This window comes from Erythrolamprus reginae, chromosome 5, assembly GCF_031021105.1.
Source record: "Erythrolamprus reginae isolate rEryReg1 chromosome 5, rEryReg1.hap1, whole genome shotgun sequence".
Lineage (NCBI taxonomy): Eukaryota > Metazoa > Chordata > Lepidosauria > Squamata > Dipsadidae > Erythrolamprus > Erythrolamprus reginae.
In genome coordinates this window covers 47719726-47745141 of record NC_091954.1, presented here as the reverse complement: position 1 = coordinate 47745141, position 25416 = coordinate 47719726, and the positions used below count along the sequence as shown (strand labels likewise).

At 42.5% G+C, this 25416-nt stretch overlaps 1 protein-coding gene across 10 annotated transcripts in view; it reads right to left on the bottom strand.

Moving 5' to 3' along the window:
* Positions 1-25416, bottom strand: part of CTBP2 (C-terminal binding protein 2) — a 310474-nt gene that overhangs the window by 26175 nt on the left and 258883 nt on the right. For all 10 annotated transcript variants that reach the window (XM_070752514.1, XM_070752512.1, XM_070752518.1 and 7 more), the window contains 2 exons: positions 16901-17055; positions 9280-9424 (listed from right to left, as the gene is read on the bottom strand). In XM_070752514.1, coding sequence (XP_070608615.1) covers positions 9280-9424; positions 16901-17055 — 300 coding nt within the window. The remainder of the gene's footprint in view (positions 1-9279; positions 9425-16900; positions 17056-25416) is intronic.

Below are 25416 nucleotides of genomic sequence, written 5' to 3'. Positions count from 1 at the left end.
AATTACAGAAGACAAGGCTTGAGCCAAAAGAAATTTGGGGGGAGAAGAATTTTAATGAGCTTTCCCAAGAGGAGAAGTGACCCTGCTCCTAGGCCCAGGAGCTACTGCGACTTAGGGGCAATCCGGACGGTACCAAGAGTTCGTGTCCCTAAATGCAGCGTGGAAGGCCTCTCTAAACTTAACTTAAGTAAACCAAGGCACACTGGTTGGAGGCCACGTCCGTGGAGAATGGACCTGAGGAAACTCATAGCTACTCCAGGGTCAGGCGGCGGACTGGCAGCACTGATGGATGACCAAGAAGGGCAAACCGAAAGTGCGAAGTTACTGGGCGCGAGGGCCTTCGCGCCAAAAAACCCGCTCCGTTTTTTAATTTTTATGAACGGAGGGAACTAAGTCCGGGAGACAAACAAGTCCCACACCGCAGGAGGTAAATAGCCCTTAATTTATAATAACAATGGCTTGCCCGGCAGAACCTCCAGACCGAGAGGAAATATGTAAATTCCAAGCCGGCCGCAGCAGCAGCACGGGAGGGAAAAAAAGCCGCAAATGGCTGCGCTGCCCACTTCTCCCCCAAACTCGAAGCCCGGTACGGCTGAGTTGTTTGCAATGCCGGCAAGCTTAAAAGGTGACAAAATCTTACTTTGTTGAAGAGAAAGAGTCGAAGGGAAGGTGTTTTGAGAGAGAACGAGCGTTCACGAGACCCGCTGGATGCGGGGACTGAGCGAATTCTGGGGAAGGGGCGGATCCAGCAAGCTTTTTTAATACTAGGCTCAGTCCCATCGGATTGGACAGGAGCAACCCATGTGACTGCTGGACCCGCTCCTTCAGTATGGAGAAACATCTTTCAGCTGTGGCGGGGGGGGGGGGGCGTTTGCCCAGGTTCTCCTGGTGCACCAGTTGCAGCCCTATTTGGACCGGGAGTCACTGCTCACAGTCACTCATGCCCTCATCACCTCGAGGCTCGACTACTGTAACGCTCTCTACATGGGGATACCTTTGAAGAGTGTTCGGAAACTTCAGATCGTGCAGAATGCAGCTGCGAGAGCAATCATGGGCTTCCCTAGGTATGCCCATATCACACCAACACTCCGCAGTCTGCATTGGTTGCCGATCAGTTTCCGGTCACAATTCAAAGTGTTGGTTATGACCTATAAAGTCCTTCATGGCATCGGACCAGAATATCTACGGGACTGCCTTCTGCCGCACGAATCCCAGCAACCAGTTAGGTCCCACAGAGTTGGCCTTCTCTGGGTCCCATCGACTAAACAATGTCGTTTGGCGGGACTCAGGGGAAGAGCCTTCTCTGTGGTGGCCCCGACCCTCTGGAATCTGCTCCCCCCAGAGATCAGAATTGCCCCCACCCTCCTTGCCTTTTGTAAGCTCCTCAAAACCCACATCTGTCGTCCGGCATGGGGGAATTGAGATATTCATTCCCCCCAGGTCTATACAATTTATCCATGGTATATTTGTGTGTATGTTTGGTTTTTAATAAGGGTTTTTAGTTATTTTAAATATTAGATTTGTTATATGTTGTTTTATTACTGTTAGCCGCCTTGAGTCTACGGAGAGGGGCGGCATACAAATCAAATCAAATCAAATCAAATCAAATAATAAATCCAAGTGCATATTTCAGAGTTCAAAAAAATACAAGGTGGGGTCTTATTTCTGGGAAATATGGTACACACACACACATCACTGCTCTTCCTCTAATCCCATTCAGTTTCAACAAATTATAACCAGAATCCCTTCCTGAGATCTGCAAATGCTATGGAAAGTCTCCAGGCCTCATTTAGAAATACAGTTGGCTTCCAATCTGGACACCAGCTGCATTTAAAAGCATGTACGTGTGAAATCTCTTAGACCTTAATGCCATGCTCAATCATCCATGCTTTTTATTTTACCCTAACATTTCTGCCCAAGACTTATTTTCCTCTTTGCCTTGTATATCTGCAAGAAGATGATTTGCCTTCACGGAATGCCCTGATTTCACAAGGTAACACTAAGCTAAATGATCTAACGTAATAGGGTTAAGTAATAAGCAGCTTTGATAAAGCGTAGCCATGTTCACTCAGCACAGGACTGATTCTTTTGACGGCAGGATACCAGAGTAAGGAGAGGAGTTCAGCAAAATTAGCTTCTTCTCATTCTCCAGTCACTCCAGGATAGTAGCAGCACCATCTGCTTGCATGCTTTGAAAGCAAAACTCATCTTAACCTTATTCACAGATTTCCGTCTCTTAAAACAATCTTAGATAACGGGCATAGAGGAATTAATAAAATGCCTTGCTTTAGTACATTTTTATCTCACTTTGCCCCCAATAGCATAAATACCACACATGTACCACTCAAACACTCAGGCAAAGTTATAAACAGATTATATTGAGGGGGAAAAATAGTTTGATTGAAGTCGATGAGGTTAGCTTCCTGGTAATGCTGAGATTTTAACTGAAGTTCCATTAGCCCTCTTCTCAGACTCTGACATACTCACTTTGGTAACAAACAATTTCTATATGATAAGGCTTGGTAAATTTTGTTTCTCCTGAGATAACTTATTCCCCCCCATACCCCCATATAATCTTGTTCATGCTACATATGGGCAGAGCTGGAGGAAAATATGGAGAAGCGATTGAACCAAATTTGGTTCATTGCACGATTAACTTTTAGCATCTATTAATATTAATGTCTACAGTAGTCCCTTACACAGCCTTGAGAGTTTATTTTTTTAAAATAGTGAATTACAACTGCATAGTATTTAGAGAAATTACACGTCAAGGGAAGAAGATAGCCTACCATATCCAAGAACTTTTGATGTCAGCGGTAGCTTTTCTGTTTTTAATGTTGCCCTGCTATAGGATAAAGATTTACGGATGTCTTTAAGGGATATAGCACTAAGAAAAATATGTTTGTATATATTAAGGCATTTAAAATTCCAACAGATTATTTGGACTTCTGAGGCAATGAAAGGAAACAGTCTTCACAGGAAATCTTCAAATGTTAATGATAAATTACTTCTTTGAAAGTAATTTTAGGAAAATTCCCTAAAATATTCTGACAACCAAGTGATGCTAGTAAAAAACATGAGAAGTCAAAGGTAAGTTGGAACATATTTATGTAAATGACACTGCAGACTCTAGTTTAGGAAACAGCTACAAAGGATATGTGATTCTTTAGTAAGATTTACAGTGGAATACTTTGAATCAATTAATCTTTTTAATGACACCCTATTGACAGACATACACAGTTGGCAACCTATAAAGATCAATTTTATTTTATATGCTAATGTTATGGAACTCATTAGCGGTAAAACAGTTAACAGCCCTGCTTGCAAATAGCTCAGAACTATTTAGCAGCAAACTGAAATGGCCAATATGTTACAATTCTTCAATTTAGTTAAGGATAGCATCATTAGTTGTTTATATTTGTCAGGCAATAACAGACTTTGCCGCAAAGGAATATGAAACCAAGGAAACAACTGTCTCTATGCCTCATCCTTAATAAATTACTTCTCTAAAATACTTTTCAAATATTGAGTTGAGCATAAGGCTTTATACAGGGAATAGCTCTAGAAGATATGTTTGGGGTCAACTAATGAAAAATTAAGACTTCATTATGCTGATGGTGCGTCAAAATTATTCCTCAATCACTTTCACATGAAAGCTACTTGTTCTCTTGATGAAGACCATTGCATGTGATATGCAGCCTTTGGGCTCATGAGGTCTAAGACAGTGATGGCGAACCTATGGCACGGGTGCCACAGATTAGATTAGATTAGATTTATTGGATTTATATGCCACCCCTCTCCCCAGACTCGGGGCAGCTCACAACAATGATGAAGAACAATACATAGTAACAAATCTAATATTTAAAAATCTAGGTTACAATTTTAGATTAAAAAGTCCAAAAAAAGAAACCCCAATACAGTGATCCCCCGCTCGTTGCGAGGGTTCCGTTCCAGGACCCCCCGCAACGAGCGGGTTTTCGCGAAGTAGCGCTGCGGAAGTAAAAACACCATCTGCGCATGTGCAGATGATGTTTTTAACTTCCGCAGCGCTAGCGAGGAGCCGAAGATTGGGGGCGGCATGGGGGGCTCGCTAGCACCCCCCGAACCCCCAACCCAGGTTTGGGGGGGTGCTAGCGAGCCCCCCATGTCGGCGGGGACCTTTTAAAACACCCGCGCGGCTTTCCAATGAGTCCCGAAGACACGTTTGTCTTCGGGACTCATTGGAAAGCTCCGATCGTTTTAAAACAGTTGCGCCGTTCTCCGCTGACTCCTAAAGCGGGGTGCGAAATGACTTGGAGGAATGGGAAGCTGAAACCGGCCGATTTGGACTTCCCATTCCTCCAAGTCACTTCGCCGCTCGTGTCCTGGCTAAACCGGGCAGCAGGAGACAGGCTTTGAGTTTTGGCTGCGGGGCGAGGGAGTTAGGAAAGTCCTACTTCTCCCCCCGCAGCCAAAAACTCAAAGCCTGTCTCCTGCTGCCCGGTTTAGCCAGGACACGAGCGGCGAAATGACTTGGAGGAATGTGAAGCTGAAACCGTCCGGTTTCAGCTTCCCATTCCTCCAAGTCATTTCGCACCCCGCTTTAGGGCGACAGGCGGTGGGCTGGGAGCCGCAGGCGAAAGGAGCTCGGGCATTGTTCTCCGGACCCCGCCCGCGGCCCTTTCCCTCTCCAGGCTGCGGGCGGGGTCCGGAGAACAATGCCCGAGCTCCTTTCGCCTGCGGCTCCCAGCCCACCGCCTGTCGCCCGGTTTAGCCAGGACACGAGCGGCGAAATGACTTGGAGGAATGTGAAGCTGAAACCGTCCGGTTTCAGCTTCCCATTCCTCCAAGTCATTTCGCACCCCGCTTTAGGGCGACAGGCGGTGGGCTGGGAACGGCTTTTCCACGCCGTTCATTCTCGCCGCTTTCGAGCTGAATCCGGGAGCAAATTCGCTCCCGGATTCAGCTCGAAAGCGCCGAGAACGAACGGCAAGGAACGGCTTTTCCACGCCGTTCATTCTCGCCGCTTTTGAGCTGAATCCGGGAGCGAATTCGCTCCCGGATTCAGCTCGAAAGCCCCGAGAACGAACGGCAAGGAACGGCTTTTCCACACCGTTTATTCTCGCCGCTTTCGAGCTGAATCCGGGAGCGAATTCGCTCCCGGATTCAGCTCGAAAGCCCCGAGAACGAACGGCAAGGAACGGCTTTTCCACGCCGTTCATTCTCGCCGCTTTCGAGCTGAATCCGGGAGCGAATTCGCTCCCGGATTCAGCTCGAAAGCCCCGAGAACGAACGGCAAGGAACGGCTTTTCCACGCCGTTCATTCTCGCCGCTTTCGAGCTGAATCCGGGAGCGAATTCGCTCCCGGATTCAGCTCGAAAGCGCCGAGAACGAACGGCAAGGAACGGCTTTTCCACGCCGTTCATTCTCGCCGCTTTCGAGCTGAATCCGGGAGCGAATTTGCTCCCGGATTCAGCTCGAAAGCGGCGAGAATGAACAGCGTGGAAAAGCCGTTCCTTGCCGTTCGTTCTCGGCGCTTTCGAGCTGAGTCCGGGAGCGAATTCGCTCCCGGACTCAGCTCGAAAGCGCCGAGAATGAACGGCGTGGGCGGGCGAAGGGCGGGCGGCAGCGAGGAGTTTGCGTGGGCGGTGGGGAAACTCCTCGCTGACGCCAGCAAGAGGGGGAAGACTCAGGGAAGCCGCCCAGCAGCTGATCTCCCGGTTGCCATCTACGCATGTGTGCCCACGGGCACGCATGCGTAGATGGTATTTTGACTTCCGGGTTGAAAAATAGCGAAGTACCCTGTTCGCAATGGTTGGGGACGCAATAAACGGGGGATCACTGTATATAAAAAACAACACACAATCGAATCATACACAAAATCTACATGGGCAAAGGGGAGGTGTTTCAATTCCCCCATGCCTGACGGCAGAGGTGGCTTTTAAGAAGTTTACGAAAGGCAAGGAGGGTGGGGGCAATCCTGATCTCTGGGGGGAGCTGGTTCCCAGAGGGTCGGAGCCACCAGAGAAGGCTCTTCCCCTGGGTCCCGCCAGATGACATTGTTTAGTCGACGGGACCTGAAGAAGGCCATGTGGGACCTAACCAGTCGCTGGGATTCGTGTGGCAGAAGGCGGTCACGCAGATATCCTGGTCCAGTGCCATGAAGGGCTTTATAGGTCATAACCAACACTTTGAATTGTGACCGGAAACTGATCGGCAGCCAATGCAGACTGCGGAGTGTTGGAGTAACATGGGCATATTTAGGGAAGCCTATGATTGCTCTCGCAGCTGCATTTTGCACGATCTGAAGTTTCCGAGCACTCTTCAAAGGTAGCCCCATGTAGAGAGCATTACAGGTGGCACGTGGAACCATATCTGCTGACACATGAGCCGTTACCCTAGCTCAGCTCCAATGTGCATGTGTGCGCCGGCCAGCTGATTTTTGGCTGGCACAGAGGCTCTGGGACGGTGTTTTTGGCTACCAGAGAGCCTCCAGGGGATGGGGGACGGCGTTTTTACCACTCCACCCGGCTCCAGGGAAGCGTTTGGAGCCTGAGGAGGGTGAAACTTGAGCCTACTGGGCCCACCAGAAGTTGGGAAAAAGGCCTTTTCCAGCCTCCAGGGGGCAGGGGAAGCTATTTTCACCCTCCTCAGGCATTGAATTATGGGTGTGTGGGGCCATTCGCGCATGCGCAATAGAGCACACACATGCTCTTTCGGCACCCGAGGAAAAAAGGTTCGCCTCACTGATTCTAAGATAAATTGGTTTCCATTTCTATGCAGCTATGAACACTCTTTCTGGCAGTTTAGTATGACAAACATACATATGCTAACCCATGCCAAAAAAAAAAAGGTATCTCAAGACAGCACAGCCATCTTAGAGAATCAGGGAAATTGCAGCTTGTGACAGAGAAGGCTGGCATCTGCATAATAGGAAGCACTTCGAAAGGACTATCCCTGGAAACGTATTATGGAAGAAAGTGTATTATTTGAGGATTAAGATCCTCAAACCCTAGAGTCCTAGAACATTAAGGCCACAGTAGGAATGCAATCAAAGCTGTGAAAAGTTACTCCAATAACTACGGTATATGTCCTGCCTTAGCCATGACTTTGGGCCACTCACACTCTCGCAGTTCAACTCATTTCCCAGAGTGATTGTGATGGGGAAAATAGGAGGGAAAAAGTGTTTTGGATATATTTGCCACCTTGAGATATTGGTAAAAATAATAAAAGTGGGATACACACACACACCTCATGTCTGTAACTTTTAATTGGGTAAAGTGGTGAATCATAGTGCAAATTACTTGAACCAAGGTACGTCAAATGGGCTAACCTATGAAATGCGTCCAAAATCCAGAATCCTGTCCCCTGTGAAATTAAAATTTGGCAAATTTTGTAAAACATTTTATGACATAAAGTTATCATAAAACATGCAATACACAAAATGTCAGAGACCATTTCCTGCTGTCAACTCCTATACAGTTCAACATGGGCAACTTTCAAGGCAGAAATACAGCCCCAAATATGTTCCTGAATTTTTAAGAACTTTTCAAGTACACGAAAAGCTCTTTCATTGCTGAAGGCATTGAGGAATCTGGTAAACGAATACCACTGAAAGAATGACACATTGAGCCAAGGATTCATTCTGTAAGTTAACCCATGTGAGATACCTTAGTTCAATAAATTGTCCTATGATTCACCATTTCACTCAGTTAAATGTTACAGACATGAGAATTTCTATATGTGTATGTTATCCAATTTTAAGAATATAGGCCACTTATAATTTTTTAATATAACAGGCAATAAAATTTACACAATTTATAAAACTAATATAAAATAACCACTATGGTAATATATTTTGGAAGAAACAAGGGGTCCATTTAAGTAGCTTTAATAGAAATAGCAGCTGGATCCAAAGATGTACAGTTGCATCCTCTACATGAAGTCAAACAGTTGGCATGTATTATTAATATTTTAGTATTTTATGGATGACTTGTAAAAAGCCATGAATGCACCTACTAGTCTATGTGTCTGGAACAGACATGAATGATGCAAAATTTTTGTTTCAGGCTATTCTCTGAGGTTAATCTCAATAAAGTAATTTATAAACCACAATTAGTTAGCTTCTTTCCTCTAATCACAGTTGAAATTAAATAACAGTATACAAAACTTACTAAGATGGTGTTAATCAACATTAGACACAAAATTATCCTTCACATATTGTTTTGAAGAAAGAATGTTAAACATATATGCCTAAGAACTAACCCAGGCTTACTTTCTACATTTAATTGATCAATCAATCTGATGTCTATTAGATGTGCCAAAATGACTCTCAGGGAATTATCTAGGAACTGCAATAGCAGCTCATTTGGACAGTGATCTGTTAGAAAAAGCTGGTTTAACATTATTTAAGCCAAATTGTCATTTCTTTTCCTAGCATTTTATAAACCTTTCTTGATGCACTAGTATTGAATTCAATGTCTATAGAGGTTTTGTGGATATGGAGATATAGAAGCACAGAATAGTACAATCTGTTTCTATCTTCCTAAACTTTGAAGATGATTTATGTATACAACAGGTGACATCACTTTTCCCCAATGCTTCTGAAAGAATAATACCATTGTCAGTGGTGTTTTAATCATTAAGAAGCAGGTGCTAAGGGCAGTGGGGCACCACAAGTTGAGAAAGAAAAAAAAACACCCCAAATGATTTTTTTTTTAAAAAAAATGATAAAACTAGAAGGGAGGTACCAAGATTTGTTAGTGCTTAGGCATCAGTGAGCCCCACTGATTCTTAGAGAAACTGTACAGCAATCTCTATTCTAAGTGAGTGTTACTTCCACATCAGGATTCCATAGATAGGTTCATTTAACTTATACTATATATCATACTTCTAGCGATCCCATGTTTACTATGAATCAATCAACCAAATAACATGAAGATACACTTATCATGCACCAAAATTGTATATAAGCCGTGCCAATGAAAAACAAATCTATAAATACAAATGCAAAAACTATGGCGGTGTGGTGGTTTGAATGGAGTACTGCAGGCTAAGTCTGCCAACTGCCAGGAGTTCAATCCTCACTGGTTCAATGTTGACTCAGCCTTCCATCCTTCCGAGATTGTTGGGAGCAATATGCTGACTCTGTAAACAGCTTACAGAGGGGTGTAAGGCATTGTGAAGCGGTATATAAATCTAAGTGCTAGTGCTATAATCCTGATACAAATAAGTTATTTTACAATTAAGAACAAGCAACATTTTAGAAAGAGGATCTGCAGAAGTGGCATCTAAACGTACCAAGTTCCCCTGCAGCCTTGATGTCAATGTTGTCATAACCGCTGCCTATCCGAACAATAACTCGTAAGGCCTTGAACTTCTCTAGGTCCTCCCGGGTGAGAGTGATAGTGTGATACATCATTGCTCCAACAGCTTCATTTAAAACCTAAAAGACAAATATGGAAATCATAGACATTAGTGGAACAGATGAATCTATTCTGGAACAGTAGCTGAAGTCCAATGTTGAATTATAGATTCAAATATCTATCAAGGCACATGGTTTAATCAGATTAAAAATATTGAAATGGTCCAGGACAACAGCAGTAATTCTAAAACATTTCAGTAAATATTTTCCTATCAGATACTTCATTCGGAAGTGTTTATCTTAATTTAAGACTGCAGATGAAAATCTGGATAAAAAGACCATCTGAGTAATCCAAATAGGTGGGTGCCTCTTGATATACTTGTTAAGTACCCAAGCCGGTTGCAAGTCGAAGTCTGATTGGCTAAGAAGTGAGCAGCCAGCAAGTGGGAAATTGGGGCACCCTGATTGGTTGCCAGTTTGACAGCTCAACTATAAAGGAAGCTATCAAATGCTGAGTTGCTGTTCTGTTCCCTCGTTATTGCCTGTGGTGCTGAAGTGTTAAATAAAGCGTTCCTGTTCAGAACTTCATCTTGCCTCCGTTCTTGTCAGCCCGGGTGCCTCCGATTTAACATTACTAATACATTTATTTTCATCACAACACTAATTTAAAAGGCGAATGAATAATTGCTCAAGGGTTACAGTATATAACTGAAAGAGAAAGCAAGTAGTCTCCAATCTTCTCTGTAGAACTTTCCTAATTTCATTATTGTGTCCCTTCAGGGGCCAGAAAAAGAATATATACATATATCTTGAAGAACTATCAGTAAAGTTAAAAGGAGATAATTTCATGAAACATTTTTTTGCAAGGAGAAAATGGTTAAATATGGACCATCCCAAACATGTTGCTTACTCTTTTCCTTAGCTCACAAATTGCATTAGTTTTCTGTAAATTAAATGGAAATATGGGAAAGAATAAAAGTGGAACAACCCCCCCCCTCTCTCTGAATATTTTCTTACTGATTAATTGGAATTCTGCAATTGTGCAGTCTTATGACTTTGTGTAAGGCTTTTATTCAGAACAGTAATGGCCAGCTCAATGTGTTTAATGTAAAGAAATGTGTTTAATCTTAAGAAACACCTTCTTTTTCCCTCCTCCTCTATATGCAACACGATCACAGTGATCCTCATAGTTTTCACAAACTTTAACATACTCTGTAATGCATAGCGCTGGTAAAGCCCTTTGTGTATACATTATTCAATAGCGATGACCAAGCAAGTTTAGAGTATTAAAAAAGAGACCACTTATTTATGTACCTTTGTCTTCCTTGATTTATGAAATAAGTCATTTTAACTTACTCCACCAAAAAGGCCTTTCTCCCAATACTAAAGAGCAGATAGTAAAAAAATTGTATGTCTGTTAACCCTTTAATCTTTCTATTCACCAATGTGTACAGAATTTTTACTTTTGCATTCATTTTAATATTTTCCAAATCTCTAAACACCGTGCATTGTCACAAAGGGGAGGGAAAAATAAAATTAGCATTAGATGTAAATTATTTTTTAAAAAAGGCTTTTTTATATGCAAGAATGTTAAGTTACTACAATCTAATTCTCAAAGTTGGGTGACAATAAAAATACAAGGAAAAGAGTGAAACAATTGGCTTCATATCACTGGAAACTGACCCATGTGCTCTATGTGCCTCAGTAAGTTTTAAACAAAGATTAATTTTATCAGCCAAAGCTAAAATTACAATTACTCTTGTAACCCCATGTTGGGCAAATACAGCTTGGAATAATGTTTTGAATAAGCAATAACCAAGGATGAAATGCTTTGGTAAAAGGCTTTGATTGGGAGACGATCAGTTATTTACTACAGATGATTTTAAATGTGTAGCCAAGTTATAATTCTTTAGGACTCTGTCCTGAGGGCAGGATGATCTATGAATGATGGTAATCCTTAAATGATTTTGTCTGCCATCTATATTCAAGCAATTTTTATCTGGCTGCTTCCTTTATATTCCTTTCTGGAAGACCTGGATTTAAATCTTCCCACCACACCAAATAATCAGTTTCCATACAGCATTCTTTCAGCCTGCTCAGCTTTGCTCAAAGATAAGCACTGACAAAGACAAATTTATCTTATATTTTCAAGATCCCAATTCTCAGAGATTTAGAATTCTTGTCAGCATAAAATTTTTAAAAAGAATGAGTTTCTACAAGGCTATGAAGCTTGGGCCACACAATACATGCATGCTACAATAAATGAATAATGATGCCAACAGATCTGAATACTTCTCAGGATCAAACTACAGATTAAACTCAAACAATTAGAATATTGTGCAAAAGTTCATTTATTTCAGTAATGCAATTTAAAGATGAAATGTAATACATGAAACTCATTACATGCAAGGCAACATAGTTCAAGCCGTGATTTGTCATAATTGTGATGATTATGGGGTACAGACTGTGAAAACTTCACACTGGATTTCAAACAACTTGTGTGTGCCTCTCCATTCTTTGGGTCCTTAGTTTCCAAATGAGATGCAAAAGTTTTCACAGTCTGTGTTGATTTGGGGAGCCATGTCATCTGTGGGTATTGGCCCACTGTGCTTCATTAAGTCTAGGGTCAACACAGCTGTCTACCAGAAGATTTTAGAGCACTTCATGCTTCCTTCCATAGATGAGCTTTATGGGGATACTGATTTCAATTTTCCAGCAGGACTTGGCACCTGCCCATACTGCCAAAAGCACCAAAACCAGGTTCAATGACTGTGGTATTACTGTGTTTGATTGGTCAGAAAACTCTGACCTGATCCCTATGACAATATATGGGCCATTGCCAAGAGAAAGATGAGAGACATGGGACCAAACAATGCAGGAGAGCTGAATGCCGCTATTGAAGCAGTGACACAAACCTTAGCAGTGCCACAGGTTGATAGCTTCCATGCCACCTCCCATTGAGGCAGTAATTACTATAAAACCAAGTATTGAGTACATATGCATGCTTATACTTTTCAGAGGTCCGATACTGTTCTATGTATACTCCTTGTTTTATTTATTACATGTAATATTCTAATTTTCTGAGATGGTGGATTTGGAGTTTTCATGAGCTATACCCCATAATCAGTACAATTATGACAAATCTCGGCTTGAATTATCTTGCCTTAAGTTGCATTACTGAAATAAATGAACTTTTGCGCAATATTCTAATTTTTCGATATGTATATGTTACATTCAATTATGTAACATTGGGATCCTTTTCTTTAAATCCATTTTAGTGACCATGTTTTGATTAGGACCACCACAAACAGTGAAGTAACTTCCCACTAAATTGTTTTCTTCTTAACATTTTTCTTTGTTTTTCTAAAGAAGGGATAAAGAGAGAGTGGCATACTAAATAATATAATCAGTACCTCAGCTAAGGGCATTCTATTGAAGTAGTTTCCAAATTTTGCCCAGACATAAAAACCATATTTCTGAATAAAGCTCATAATAAACCTTATCTTTTCGATAACACAAGAAGTTCAATTTTAAGGTTAAATCTCTAAATAATCCAGATTTTAAACTGAGTATTTAAACAATTTTTAAAAATCACAACCTGAGGAATTTAAGTAGCATTTAAAAACTTCAGTTATATGTGCAACTAAAAGTCTTCCTATTTCTAAACAACAGTAAATAGGAAACAGTCCTATTTCCAAACAATGTAACTTCTGCTTCCTTCCAAAACTTACATAAAAATACTAAAACGTATTCAATAGTACAATTGATGTTGTCAAATTCTTTTTCTGTGCCTAGAGACTGAGGGTATGGATGGGAGAAAACCCACTGCAAATCCTTCTTAGTAAGACTGAGCACCTTTCAGCTTTTGGCCACTGGGATCAGGTAGCTTTTTAAAAAAATCTTTAAACCATAACAAGGTTTATAGTCCTTCAGCAAAATGGATGTAGGGTTTGAACTCCTGCTCAAAAGAGCAAGATACAGCTGTGGATAAGGCACCTTGGACTGTTGTGATCTTTGCGTGCCAGTTGTGACCATTCTTGGATTAGCACAGTGACCATAGAATCATAGAGTTGGAAGGGACCTCCAGGGTCATCGAGTCCAACCCCTGCTCAATGGTGGATTCATTTAACCATCCCAGAAAGATGACTGTCCAGTTTCTGTTTGAAGATGTCCAGTGAAGGCGAGCTCACCGCCTCCTGTGGCAAACTGTTCCACCAGTTTATCACCCTTACCTTAGAAAGTTTTTTCTGATATCTAATCTAAATCTACTCCCTAGAAGTTTCATTCCATTGTTTTTGGTCCTTCTATGTGCTAATGAGAACAATGCTGATCCCTCTTCTCTGTGACAGCCCTTAGATATTTGTAGACAGCTATCAAGTCTCCTCCCAGTCTTTTCCTTTGCAGACTAAACATCCCTGGATCCTTTAATTGTTCCTCATAGGACATGGTTTCCAGACCACTCACCATCCTTGTAACTCTCCTTTGAACTTGCTCTAGTTTATCAATGTCCTTTTTAAATTGGGGCCCCCAGAACTGAACACAGTATTCCAAGTGTGGTTGTACTAAAGTACTGTAGAGAGGAATAATTACTTCACGTGAGCGAGATTCTATGCTCCTCTTGATACATCCCAGGAATGTGTTTGCCTTTTTTGCAGCTGCTTCACATTATTGACTCATGTTTAATCTGTGATCTACCAATACACCCAGGTCCTTCTCACCTGTGCTGCTGCTCAGACATATTCCTCCCATTCTATATGTGCTGTTTTCATTATTTTTGCTCAGGTGTAGGATCTTGCATTGATGCCAAACCTTTTTTGGTTCACGTGCCAAAAGTGTGTGTGTGTGTGTGTGTGTGTGTGTGTGTCTGTGTGCTAGCAGGTGCCCACACTCATTCCCTCCCTCCCCCACTTCCTGATTAGATTACTGCAATGTTCTCTACAAGGTACTGTCCTTAAAGAATACTTGTTAGCTTCAACTGGTCCATGCATGCTTTAGGGCAATTTAAAATATGGGTTATCGGCTTATGTGGCCCAGGGTTAGGTTATTTGCAAAACTGCCTATCTCTAAGTGTTTTCACCTCTCTCCCCGGATCCCAAAGGATGGCCATGCTCCATATTCCCCCTATTAAATAGGTCATCTTGCAGGACAGAGACCCCCCCCCCTCTCCTATGACGCCTGGTCTACAAAACAGCCTCCTTTTGTGATTAAGACCTGGGAATTAGGGAATCAGAATGCTAAAAGAAGCAAACAGGCCCACCAGTCCTGTGAGTTTGTTATCTATTATCTTGGTTTTTCTTTTGTACTGGATTATTTTTAACTATGTTTGGTCATAGGTTATTTATTTATTTATATGAGGGTAAACTGATCAGAGTTATGTATTTGAGACTATTTCTTGCCATGTAGATGTGTACATCCAAATTAGACTGAATTGTTTCTCTGTGTCATATAATATATGGGGGTATATACATAATTTTGTATTTATTTATTTTGTTATGTTTATATAGTGAATAGTGGAGGTGGTCCCCCATTGAGAGCTCTATGTAATGAAATTTTATTTTAATATATACCGATCAGTGTACATTCAAACTGACAATAAAGTCATTGTTCTGTTCTGTTATATTCATAACTCTGATTAGCTATGGTAAAATTTAGACATTCCATAAAGACTTCCAATATTCTCTAAGGCTATTCTCCAAGCCAAAAAATCAAGACTTTCTTAGAAATTCAGTGGGAAAAACAGCAGCAATAACTTAATTGCAAGTAGGAAAAGTGAGTTTAAAAAAAATCTTAGGTACCTCCCTACCCTGAATAATTTTTCTACATTTAATCTGTTTTTTATAGTGAGTTGGAAAAAGGCTACCAGGGAAATGTTATATACAAATATCTTAACTTATTACTCTGGAATTTGTTGCCTCATATTGCCACTTCCTAACTTACAACATTTTTACTTCTCACATTTCAAGGTGACTCAAGGTTTCATCTCAATTATTCTTGCCAATCAATGTGATAAGATTTTTAGCCAAGCTGACAATGTTTCTAGAAAGCACTTAACTTATTGTCTAGATGAAATCCAAGTATATTTTATCTAATTTAATAGTTTCTTTTTACTTCCATCTACTGATTTACATCAGGTAAGAAAATCAATCAAAATAACAAAACTTGTACTTTGTGAACACATGTTATTTACTTCCAATATTGTTCTCCGATGCTATGAATTTAAGGAGCACTGTACCTTCATCAACCAGATTGGTTGCATTAATCTCTTTCTGATCCCATATCTATTTATAAAAGCTGTCTAGTCAGATCAATTGTTAAAATCAGATTATTTATTGTGGCTTCATCAGCAGCACATTTAATTATCAAATCCATAAAGAGTCTATCAAAGATTTCTGCTGCATGCAGGAATCCAAATTCCAGATATCTGTCACAGATTATCAAGAGAATTATGTCAGTATAAACAGAAGGAGGCAGAGAAATCATACAATTAAATCAAGAATGCCTGGTCATCAATTTACTATACAATGCCAATTCATCATTTCATCATGAAGATTAGCAAGAGCTTTCCATAAGCTTGATATACATTGAAAGAAGAGCTGTTGGCTCAACCTCTTTTTACAGCAGAAAAAAGTAGAACGTAGAATTGCAATGTTTCAAAATAAAATGAAGTCAGCAGGGCATCTTAGTTTTACACTACAATGTTCTTTCACCTACTTTATAAGTTTGTCTATTTGTAACTTATGTGTACAATTATTATAGGAATTGGTTAATTGAGCAGTGGAAACTTGAAGGAGTTTTTGAGATCCTTCAACCACAACTTGAGGAATCCCTCAACTAATCCAAAAACATAAATCAATCATTACTGGTGAAGATGATTTTGATGATATGATAGTTTACATAAAAATGATTGGGAACCACAGGTAAACATATAATTACCCTGAAAATTTCCAGGATAAAAACCTGAATTGTTGCTAAATACAGGGCACTCTTCTTTTTGAGTTAAACACCAAGCACTTTTGCAAAGCACATTTTCTTTACAAGGTTCATCTTGTGCCCATTCTTATGTACAAGATTGCAAGTGCCTTCAGACAGTCACTCAGGCCATGATCACATCTTGACAGGACAGGAGGCGCTCTGGAAGATCACTCAGAATAGGCCCAGTATAGCTGGTCCAGAATGCAGCTGTGACAGCTATAATGGTCATGTTATGTATATGAAGTGTCCCTTATGCTTTGAAGCTACAATGACCACCAGTTGGGTTTTAGGCACAATTCAAGGTATTGGTTATCACCACAGAAGCCCTGAATAGCATACATTCTGCTTATTTGAGAATGCAAGTGCGGGCATGTTAATTAAGCAGTGCCATCTTGTGGGACCTAAAAAGCATTTCCTTTTTAGTGATTACCAGATTATCAAATGTTTTCCAGATTTCCCCATTCCCTAGGATGGCAGTAGAGGCCTTTGGCTGCCACCCACCAGTTATTTGTAGTTGCTGATGTACTTTTGACCATCTAGGATCACAGGAGTCAGGTGCTTTGAAATTGAAATGATAATAAATACCTTTTCGTGTATTTCCTGAGTAGATTGAGCATCACAGAATGCAACAGTAGCCAAGTCCTTCAAAATAGGCATCTCCACTGTACAATCCCTTCCATCTAGCAAAGCCACCAATGGACGAGGATGCAAAGGGCCATTCATTATTTGTGGACGTATACCTGGAATTAAATGAACATAAACATTAAAGCAATATTAATGGACTCATGTAAACAGAAACATTCATCTGAATCTGGACCTGTACTAAAATGCCTTGGCTTTCCAATAGTAAACTGATGCTGCTTAATGCAGGAATGTATAGATCATCTAACGATTTAATTAGAACTTGAATTCATAGTTTACAGCATACAGAGAAAAAGTCCCAATGCGATACATAAAGCTTGCCCCTAGAAAATTACCTGTATCTAGAGAGCTGTACTTTTAAGATGGTTATAAGGACTTTTGTTAGTTAGATTTCCATTTGGAACATCTGGGTTAGTATATAAAGATATACAAACTCTCTTGTCAGACTAGTTTTAAAATTCTCCCATTGTTACCAAAGATGTGATACAATCAAATAGATTGTATATCTGTTTGTTCAGATATACATTTGTTCTAGGTGCTCAGTCACTTGATTATGAGATGGGTGGCTCTATAAATTACATAAATAAATAATAAAGATAACAAATATTTGTGTAGAGGTCTGTTAAATTAGAAAAGAAAAATGAAAAACCTTCTGATATCATTTGAAGGCCACAAGACATTGTGACTAATTGCTTTTATCTGCAGATCTGATATAAATTTGTATTGTGATTTCTGATTTAAGGTTGTTTTATGCCAATCATCTAGCATGTGTACATGTGTGGTATGGTCATCAACCAAAATAGGATGATATTGAGTGTAGTGATGTTGTTAACCGAATCATTGTCTGATTTGATATACAGTGTTCCCTCGATTTTCACGGGTTCGAACTTCGCGAAAAGTCTATACCACGGGTTTTCAAATATATTAATTAAAAAATACTTTGCGGGTTTTTTCCCTATACCACGGTTTTTCCCACCCAATGACATCATATGTCATCGCCAAACTTTCGTCCACCTTTAATAAATATTTTTTTTAATAAACTTTAATAAAAAAACATGGTGAGTAATAATCTAAATGGTTGCTAAGGGAATGGGAAATTGCAGTTTAGGGGTTTAAAGTGTTAAGGGAAGGCTTGTGATACTGTTCATAGCCAAAAATAGTGTATTTACTTCCGCATCTCTAGTTCCCGGAAATTCAACTTTCGCGGGTGGTCTCGGAACGCATACCCTGCGAAAATCAAGGGAACACTGTAACAATGATAATTGTCAGGGCATAAACACACATTGGCGCTGTTTCCTGAAGCATTAAAACAAATATTTTGGTACTGTTTGCCATGTAGAAAATAGTAGAATGCTTTAGAATTACTCAGTGACAATGTTTGTGAAATACTGTAGTTTATGTTGCCTGATCTTTTTTCTTTGTTCTGGACTATTTCAATTAAGCTGATGGGGTTCTTTCTGTATGTATTGTGCATGTGTTTACAATTTGGTTGTTAGTTGACTAAGTTACCATATTTTTGGAGTATAAGACGCACCTTTTGGAGTATAAGACACCTCCCAAAAGAGGGTGAAAACTTGGGTGCGTCTTATACACCAAATGCCCTACCCAGCCACCCCCACCCTCTGGTTTCTGCCTCCCAGCAATTTACCTCCTTCAAGCAAACAGAACAGAGCCTGTTATGCCAAGAAACTGATTATTAGCTTCCCAACTCTCAGCTGATTGAGGCTGCAGCCATGTGGTAGAACTGAAAGTGAAACTAATGCTGCAAGGAGGCAAATTGCTGGGATATAGAGGCAGAATTTTATTTTCTTTGGTTAATTAAGACTGTTGAAACTGGATGCAGGGACGTAAGTCAATAACTATAAATGTCTGTAGAATGTTCAAAATATTAGATATAAGACTGCTTTATTATTGTACTAGGCACCTTAATGAAATGAAGAAGCTTTTTAAAATAAATGCTTGATCTGAAGAGGCCCAGTGCTATTGTATCTTTTTTTAAATAGCAGAGAATAACGTCCTGTTTTAGTATTAAGGGAAGGCAGCTGAGTTAAACCCTGACTTAGTCATGTTTGCAGTAGATCTATTTAAATAATAGTTAGTGACTACATTCTGGCATTAATATAATTCCATAATGTACAATTCTCCAATTCTTTGCTATTTCTATGGGTCAGGCACATATGCACAGAAATACACAGTATATCATCTGTACTGTTTGCTGGGAGGCAGAATTCCCCCCCTTGTTTTCCTCCCCCAAAACTAAGGTGTGTCTTATACTCTGGTGCATCGTATACTCCGAAAAATACGGTATATATTTCAGAAAGAGCCCTTTAATTTAAATAAATAAATAAATATGTTGAAATAGTGATTTAGGCATCAAAACTCCAACACTAAAAACAATAAACAAACTCCACCTGGATGGGTAATTTTCCTAGGGCTTCCAAATATCCATTGGAACTCTGATGAATTTCTTTTAGCTAAATATTGCACCTTGAAGATGAACATTTCTCAATATAATGCCCATCATTTTTATTAGGACTATAACTGTTTATTGAGATGAACAATAATATAAAAAAAATAGCAATAGCACTTGATTATATATACCACTTTACAGTGTTTTACAGCCCACTCTAAGCAGTTTACAGAGTCAGCATATTGCTCTCAACAATTTGGATCCTCATTTTACCCATCTCGGAAGGTTGGAAGGCTTAGTCAACCCTGCGTCTGATGGGATTTGAACTGCCAAACTGCAGTCAACCAGCAGAAGTAGCCTGCAGTACAGCACGCTAACCACTGTGCCTCAAAAAAGTTATAGAGACTATAGCAATACTGAGATCTTTCATGGAATCTAATGAGGATACTTTAATTTGTAATCTTGACTAAGTGCCCCTTCTAGATCTAGCCATCCGTTTCTAGCCACTGGCAATTGTAACCACACATTTTGGAAGATCCATATCTAGACACCATGAAGTATCTAAAATTATTCCATAGACTGATATAAATCTTCAAAACTCACTTCTAAGCATGGATATAAAAATAGCAACGGCTACAGCATACAACAGTTGGTTTAGTAACCTATGAAGTTACTACTGAAAAAACCTACAACCATTTTTCACACTTTTGACTGGTCCAGCATCCCCAGAGTCAGGTGATTTACATTCGGGTGCTTAACCGTCATATTTATTATGGCTGCTGTGTCCTGTGGTCATGTGATCCCAATTTTTGACCTTCTAACAGACAAAATCAATGGGAAAGCCAGATTCACTTAACAACCATGTTACTGATTTAACAACTGCACTGATTCACTTGACAGCTGTGGCAAGAAAAGTTGTAAAAGGGGACAAAACTCACTTAACAAATTTGTCACTTGGCAATAGAAATGTTGGGCTCAGTTGTGGTTGTAAGTCAGGGATTACTTGTATTTTGATAAGTTCTTCTGTCTGTCATGCTTTCTTTCTCTGTCTCTGTCTTTATCGCACACACGCAGAGCATCTGACTCAAGGCCACTTCAATCACAAGATGTCACTGCCACTGATTACTTCAAAATTGTTTCTAAGGTCTGAAAGAAACAATTACTTCAAACTGTTTCCCTGCTAAGAAAATTTTCCCTGCAAGAAAATTCTAGAATCTTACAAACATATCCCTTAAGATTATTGCTTTGATTTACTTTATTGTCCAGCACTGGAAAATGAAAGACACTGAAAACATTTGCGGAATGCAATCCATGTTCATAAGGAAGGCTTGGAGAGGTGACAGTTAATCATACAGGACAAAATCAAGGAAAAAAAATCTATTCTAATCTTCTCTATTGTTAAACCAAATTACTACATTTGTCAGTATATACACATGTCTATATTACTGACCAAAATGTGACCTTCTTAAAACTGATGGAGCAAAATTTCCACTTTTCCTCACCATTGGCCATATTAGCGAGAGATGATGAGAATAATACTAACTGCAAGGCTAGACATTATCCTGTATTAAGGTTAGATCAATTCATGAAAGGGCCGGAGGGAGCGAGTACTTAGAGCTGAAACAACATGATATCTCCAGAAGAACCGTTGTACCTACCTGAACGGTCTTCTCGATGCCCTGGAAGGAGAGTCCAGCATGGGTTTAGCTCAAGTCTTATTGGTAGGACTGAGTTTCAAATTAACATAAATATATAATAATTAGGTACCGCCCCCTTGCTGCCCCAAATACCCAGTTTTAAAAAACGAAAAGATGTAAGATAATGAACTTTATTAACAACCATAATAGTATAAGAAACACTAACATCAAACAAAACCTCCCATGGTTCTTCGGGAGGGTATGGACTCTCCTTCCAGGGCATCGAGAAGACCGTTCAGGTAGGTACAACGGTTCTTCTCCCATGCCTCCTGGAAGGAGAGTCCAGCATGGGATATACCCAAGGTCTAAAGGTTCAGGGAGGGAGATTGTGAACCATGGGTGGTACCTCCCCGCACACCTTCTGGAGTACACGTCTGCCAAAGGCAGCTTCAGCTGAAGCGAAGGTATCCAATTTGTAATGGCGAATAAAGGTTGTGGGTGAACTCCACGCCGCGGCTCTGCAGATATCCTCAAGGGGGGCTTGCGACGCCCAAGCTGCTGAAGAAGCCGCACTCCTTGTCAAATGAGCCTGTATACCACTTGGTGGAGTCCTTGCACTCGCCTTGTATGCCTCAACTATACATAGTCTCACCCACTGACTAATGGTATTGGAAGATACCTTAAGGCCCAGTTTACTAGAACTAAATGACACAAACAAAGCCTCAGTCTTGCGTAAACTGCCGGTACGCCTGATGTAAAGTTTCAATGCTCTGCGTACGTCTATCTTGTGCCACTTAAGTTCTAAAGGGTGAGTACCATGAGCACAGAAATCCGGTAACACTAGCTCTAGAGCCCTGTGAAAATGAGTGTTGATTTTTGGAAGAAAGGTGGGGTCCAGGCGTAAACAAACTCTGTCCGGATAGAATTGACACAAGTCTGATCTGACCGACAGCGCGGACAGTTCGGATACACGCCTTGCCGAGGTGACTGCCACCAAAAAGGCCGTCTTGAAGGAGAGGAAACGCAATGAAACAGTCCTCAACGGTTCAAACGGTGGTCCCGTGAGGGCCTGAAGGACCAAGGTCAAGTCCCATGTGGGAAAACGACGAACAGGAGGAGGGTGCGTGTTGGTAGCCCCTCAGAGAAAGTCCTTAATCCAAGGGTGACAAGTTAAGGGTCCCCCATCGTCCCGCTTTATGATAGTGGCAAGCGCTGCGACCTGGCGTTTGAGCGTGTTTGGCGCCAAACCTTGCTCCAAACCTTTCTGCAAGAATTCCAAGACAGGGATGACTGAGGAATCCTGTGGTCGAAGGTTCTTGTCATTGCAGAAGGAATGGAAGGCTGCCCATGTTGCCTGATAAATTCGGACTGTGGAAGGGCGTCGAGCCGCTTGAATAGTTGCGATAACATTCTCGGGAAGGAGGCAGCTCCTCAACCTGTCCCCTTCAAATGCCATGCGGTTAAGTGGAACCATTGGGGTTCTGGGTGGTACACGAACCCCTGGCTGAGGGATATCTGGTCGTCCGGTATCCTCCACGGTGGAGAAATGGACAGTTCTCTGAGGTCCGCAAACCAAGGTCTCCGAGGCCAATGAGGCGCTAGCAAGAGCACCTCCGCCTTCTCCATCAGGATCTTCCTTACCACTGATGGAATAAGTGGAATCGGAGGGAAGGCGTACAGTAGGACCTTTGGCCACTGAAGATGTAGTGCATTGATTCCTTCGGCTCCCGGAGTTGGAAAACGGGAGTAGAACCTCGGGAGTTGGGTATTCTGGGGGGTGGCGAATAGATCCACCACCGGTTCCCCGAACCGACGCGAGACTTCCTGAAACAGACCCGGATCGAGCCGCCACTCCGCCGGGTCCAGTTCCTGGCGACTGAGCCAATCCGCCTGTTTGTTGTCCTCCCCCGCGATGTGCTCTGCATGGAGGGAGCAAAGATGAGTCTCCGCCCAGTCGAAGAGGAGGACCGTCTCTTCCATCAACCTGAGAGAGCGCGTTCCACCCTGGTGATTTAAATGCGCCCTGGTCGCTACGTTGTCCGTGCGTACGAGGACGTGGTGACCTTCCAGTACGGTGGCGAAGGCCAGCAAGGCCAAGCGGACAGCTCTCAGCTCCAAAAAATTGATGTTGATTGGGCATAGCTCCTGGGGGCTCCAGAAGCCTTGAGCCACCTGGGACTGGATGTGAGCGCCCCACCCCAGCAGACTGGCGTCCGTGGTGAGGATCGTGTGATGGCATGGTCCGAAGGGAGTGCCCTGCCGCAGTGCTGCAGATCTCCACCAGCGGAGGGAGAGTTGCAACTCGCGTCCCACGACGGTTAGACGGTGGGTATGGCTCAATCTTCGACGCTGAAACGGAAGCAAGGTCCATTGGAGCAGTCGATAATGGTAACGGGCCCAAGGGACAATGTCCACGCAGGATACCAGGGTCCCGAGCACCTTTGACAGGAAAGACAATGGCACCGTTCGTTTCTGTTGAAGGCCGCCTATGAGAGAATAGATGCGGTGCTGTCGCTCCGGGGATAGATACACTCTCTGAGAGACCGTATCTATCACCGCACCCAGATGAATGAGTCTGGTGGCAGGAGTCAAATGGCTTTTTGGCATGTTGATGGTAAAGCCATGACGTTGTAGACAAAACATCGTGGTTTGTAAGTCCTTGTGCGCCCTCTGGCGGGTTGGAGACAGAAGTAAGATGTCGTCCAAATATGCGAGAATCCGGATAGGCCGGGACCGCAGATCGGCCAGCAGTGCATCCGGTACCTTCGTAAAGGTACGTGGGGCCGATGACAGGCCAAAGGGCATGGCCCTGTACTGGTAATGGACGTTGTGTAGACAGAATCGAAGAAATTGTCGATGGTACGGGTGTATGGGGATGTGCAGGTAGGCCTCCTTTAAATCCACTGAAGTAAGAAGGTCCCCTGCTCGAACAGAGGCCAGGATGGAGCGGAGGGAGGCCATCTTGAACCGTCGGTACAGAATATACTGGTTCAGACGTTTGAGGTTCAAGATGAGCCTGCAACCCCCGGAGGCCTTGGGTACAAGGAACACCCTTGAATAGAATCCCGTACCCTTGGAATTGTCCTGAACAGGTTCGATCGCCTGGATCTGTAAAAGGTGGAGAATTTCCTGATCTAACAGAGACCTCCTTTCGAAGTCTCTGGTGACCGGGCAGGCGGTAAAATGGTGTGGAGGGTCGTGTAGAAACTCGATCTTTAGCCCTTGTGAGATAGTGGCTAAGACCCAAGGGTCTGAGGTAGTAGCTCGCCATCTCTCGCTGAACTTTTGTAGCCTGCCCCCCAAAGGAATGCCGTCCAGGCAGTCACTTGGCACGTCTGGCGTTCCGTTGCTGGTATCCCCGGTATGGTCGTCTGGTCTGGGAGAAACCTCTGCCTCGTTCCTGGGAATACGGTCGGTCATTCCTGTAGGAGGTGGAGAAGGCACCCTGTGAGTAAGGTCTGGCCTGCTGTGAAGGGGCAGACCACGAGTCCCACCGAAAGGACTGCCTACGGGAGTACGGACCAGCCCTTCGGTCCTGGCGACGGAAGGACCTTGGGAGGACTTTCCTCTTATCCTTATCCTCCACCAGGACAGGATCTAGAGCCTCCCCGAACAATTTTGTGCCCTCAAAGGGAGCCGAAGACAAAGTCCACTTCGACTTGGCATCCACCTGCCAGTTTCTGAGCCAAAGCAGACGCCTTGACGAAATGGTGGAAGCCATAGCCCTGGAGGCAAATTTTGCGGCATGCAGGGTGGCATCCGTGGAAAATTCCGCAGTCGCGAGGAGCTTATTCAAGTCCTGCCGCAGTCGAGTCTCCTCAGGAGCCAGTCTCGCCTGAACCTCCTGAATCCACATAATGGATGCCCGACTGAAGAAGGAGGCGGTGGAAGCTGCCCGAAGAGCCCAAGCGGCCATCTGGTGGGTCTTCTTGAGAAGAGTCTCCGCTCTCCTTTCATCCGGTTTCAAATTGTCAGCCGTCTCTGAAGGCACAACCGTGCGGGAAACCAATGTGGCCACCGGTTTGTCCACCGGAGGAAACTGGAGTAGCTTCTCCATGCTGTCATCAAAAGTATAAAACCTGCGTTCCAGGTTAGAAGGCCCTTGCGCCGCCGCCGGATGTTGCCACAGGCGCTTGACATTCTCGAGAAAAATCTCCAGTGCAGGAACCTTGTCCGATTCTTTGGCGGGTTCCTTACATAAAGCAGCTGAAGTGCGTGGCCCGTCTGATGGCTCCACTAGTGGTGTTGCTCCTGGCACATCTAAGGCTTGCTTTGCCTTGTGCAATAAAACCCTATACAAGGAGGGTTTAAAGAGGCCCGCCACTGCTGGCTGCTCTGGAACAGTGAATTCATCATCTGACAGGCCATCTCCGTGGTCACTGTCTTCCTCAAAGTCCGTGTGGTCAATTGAC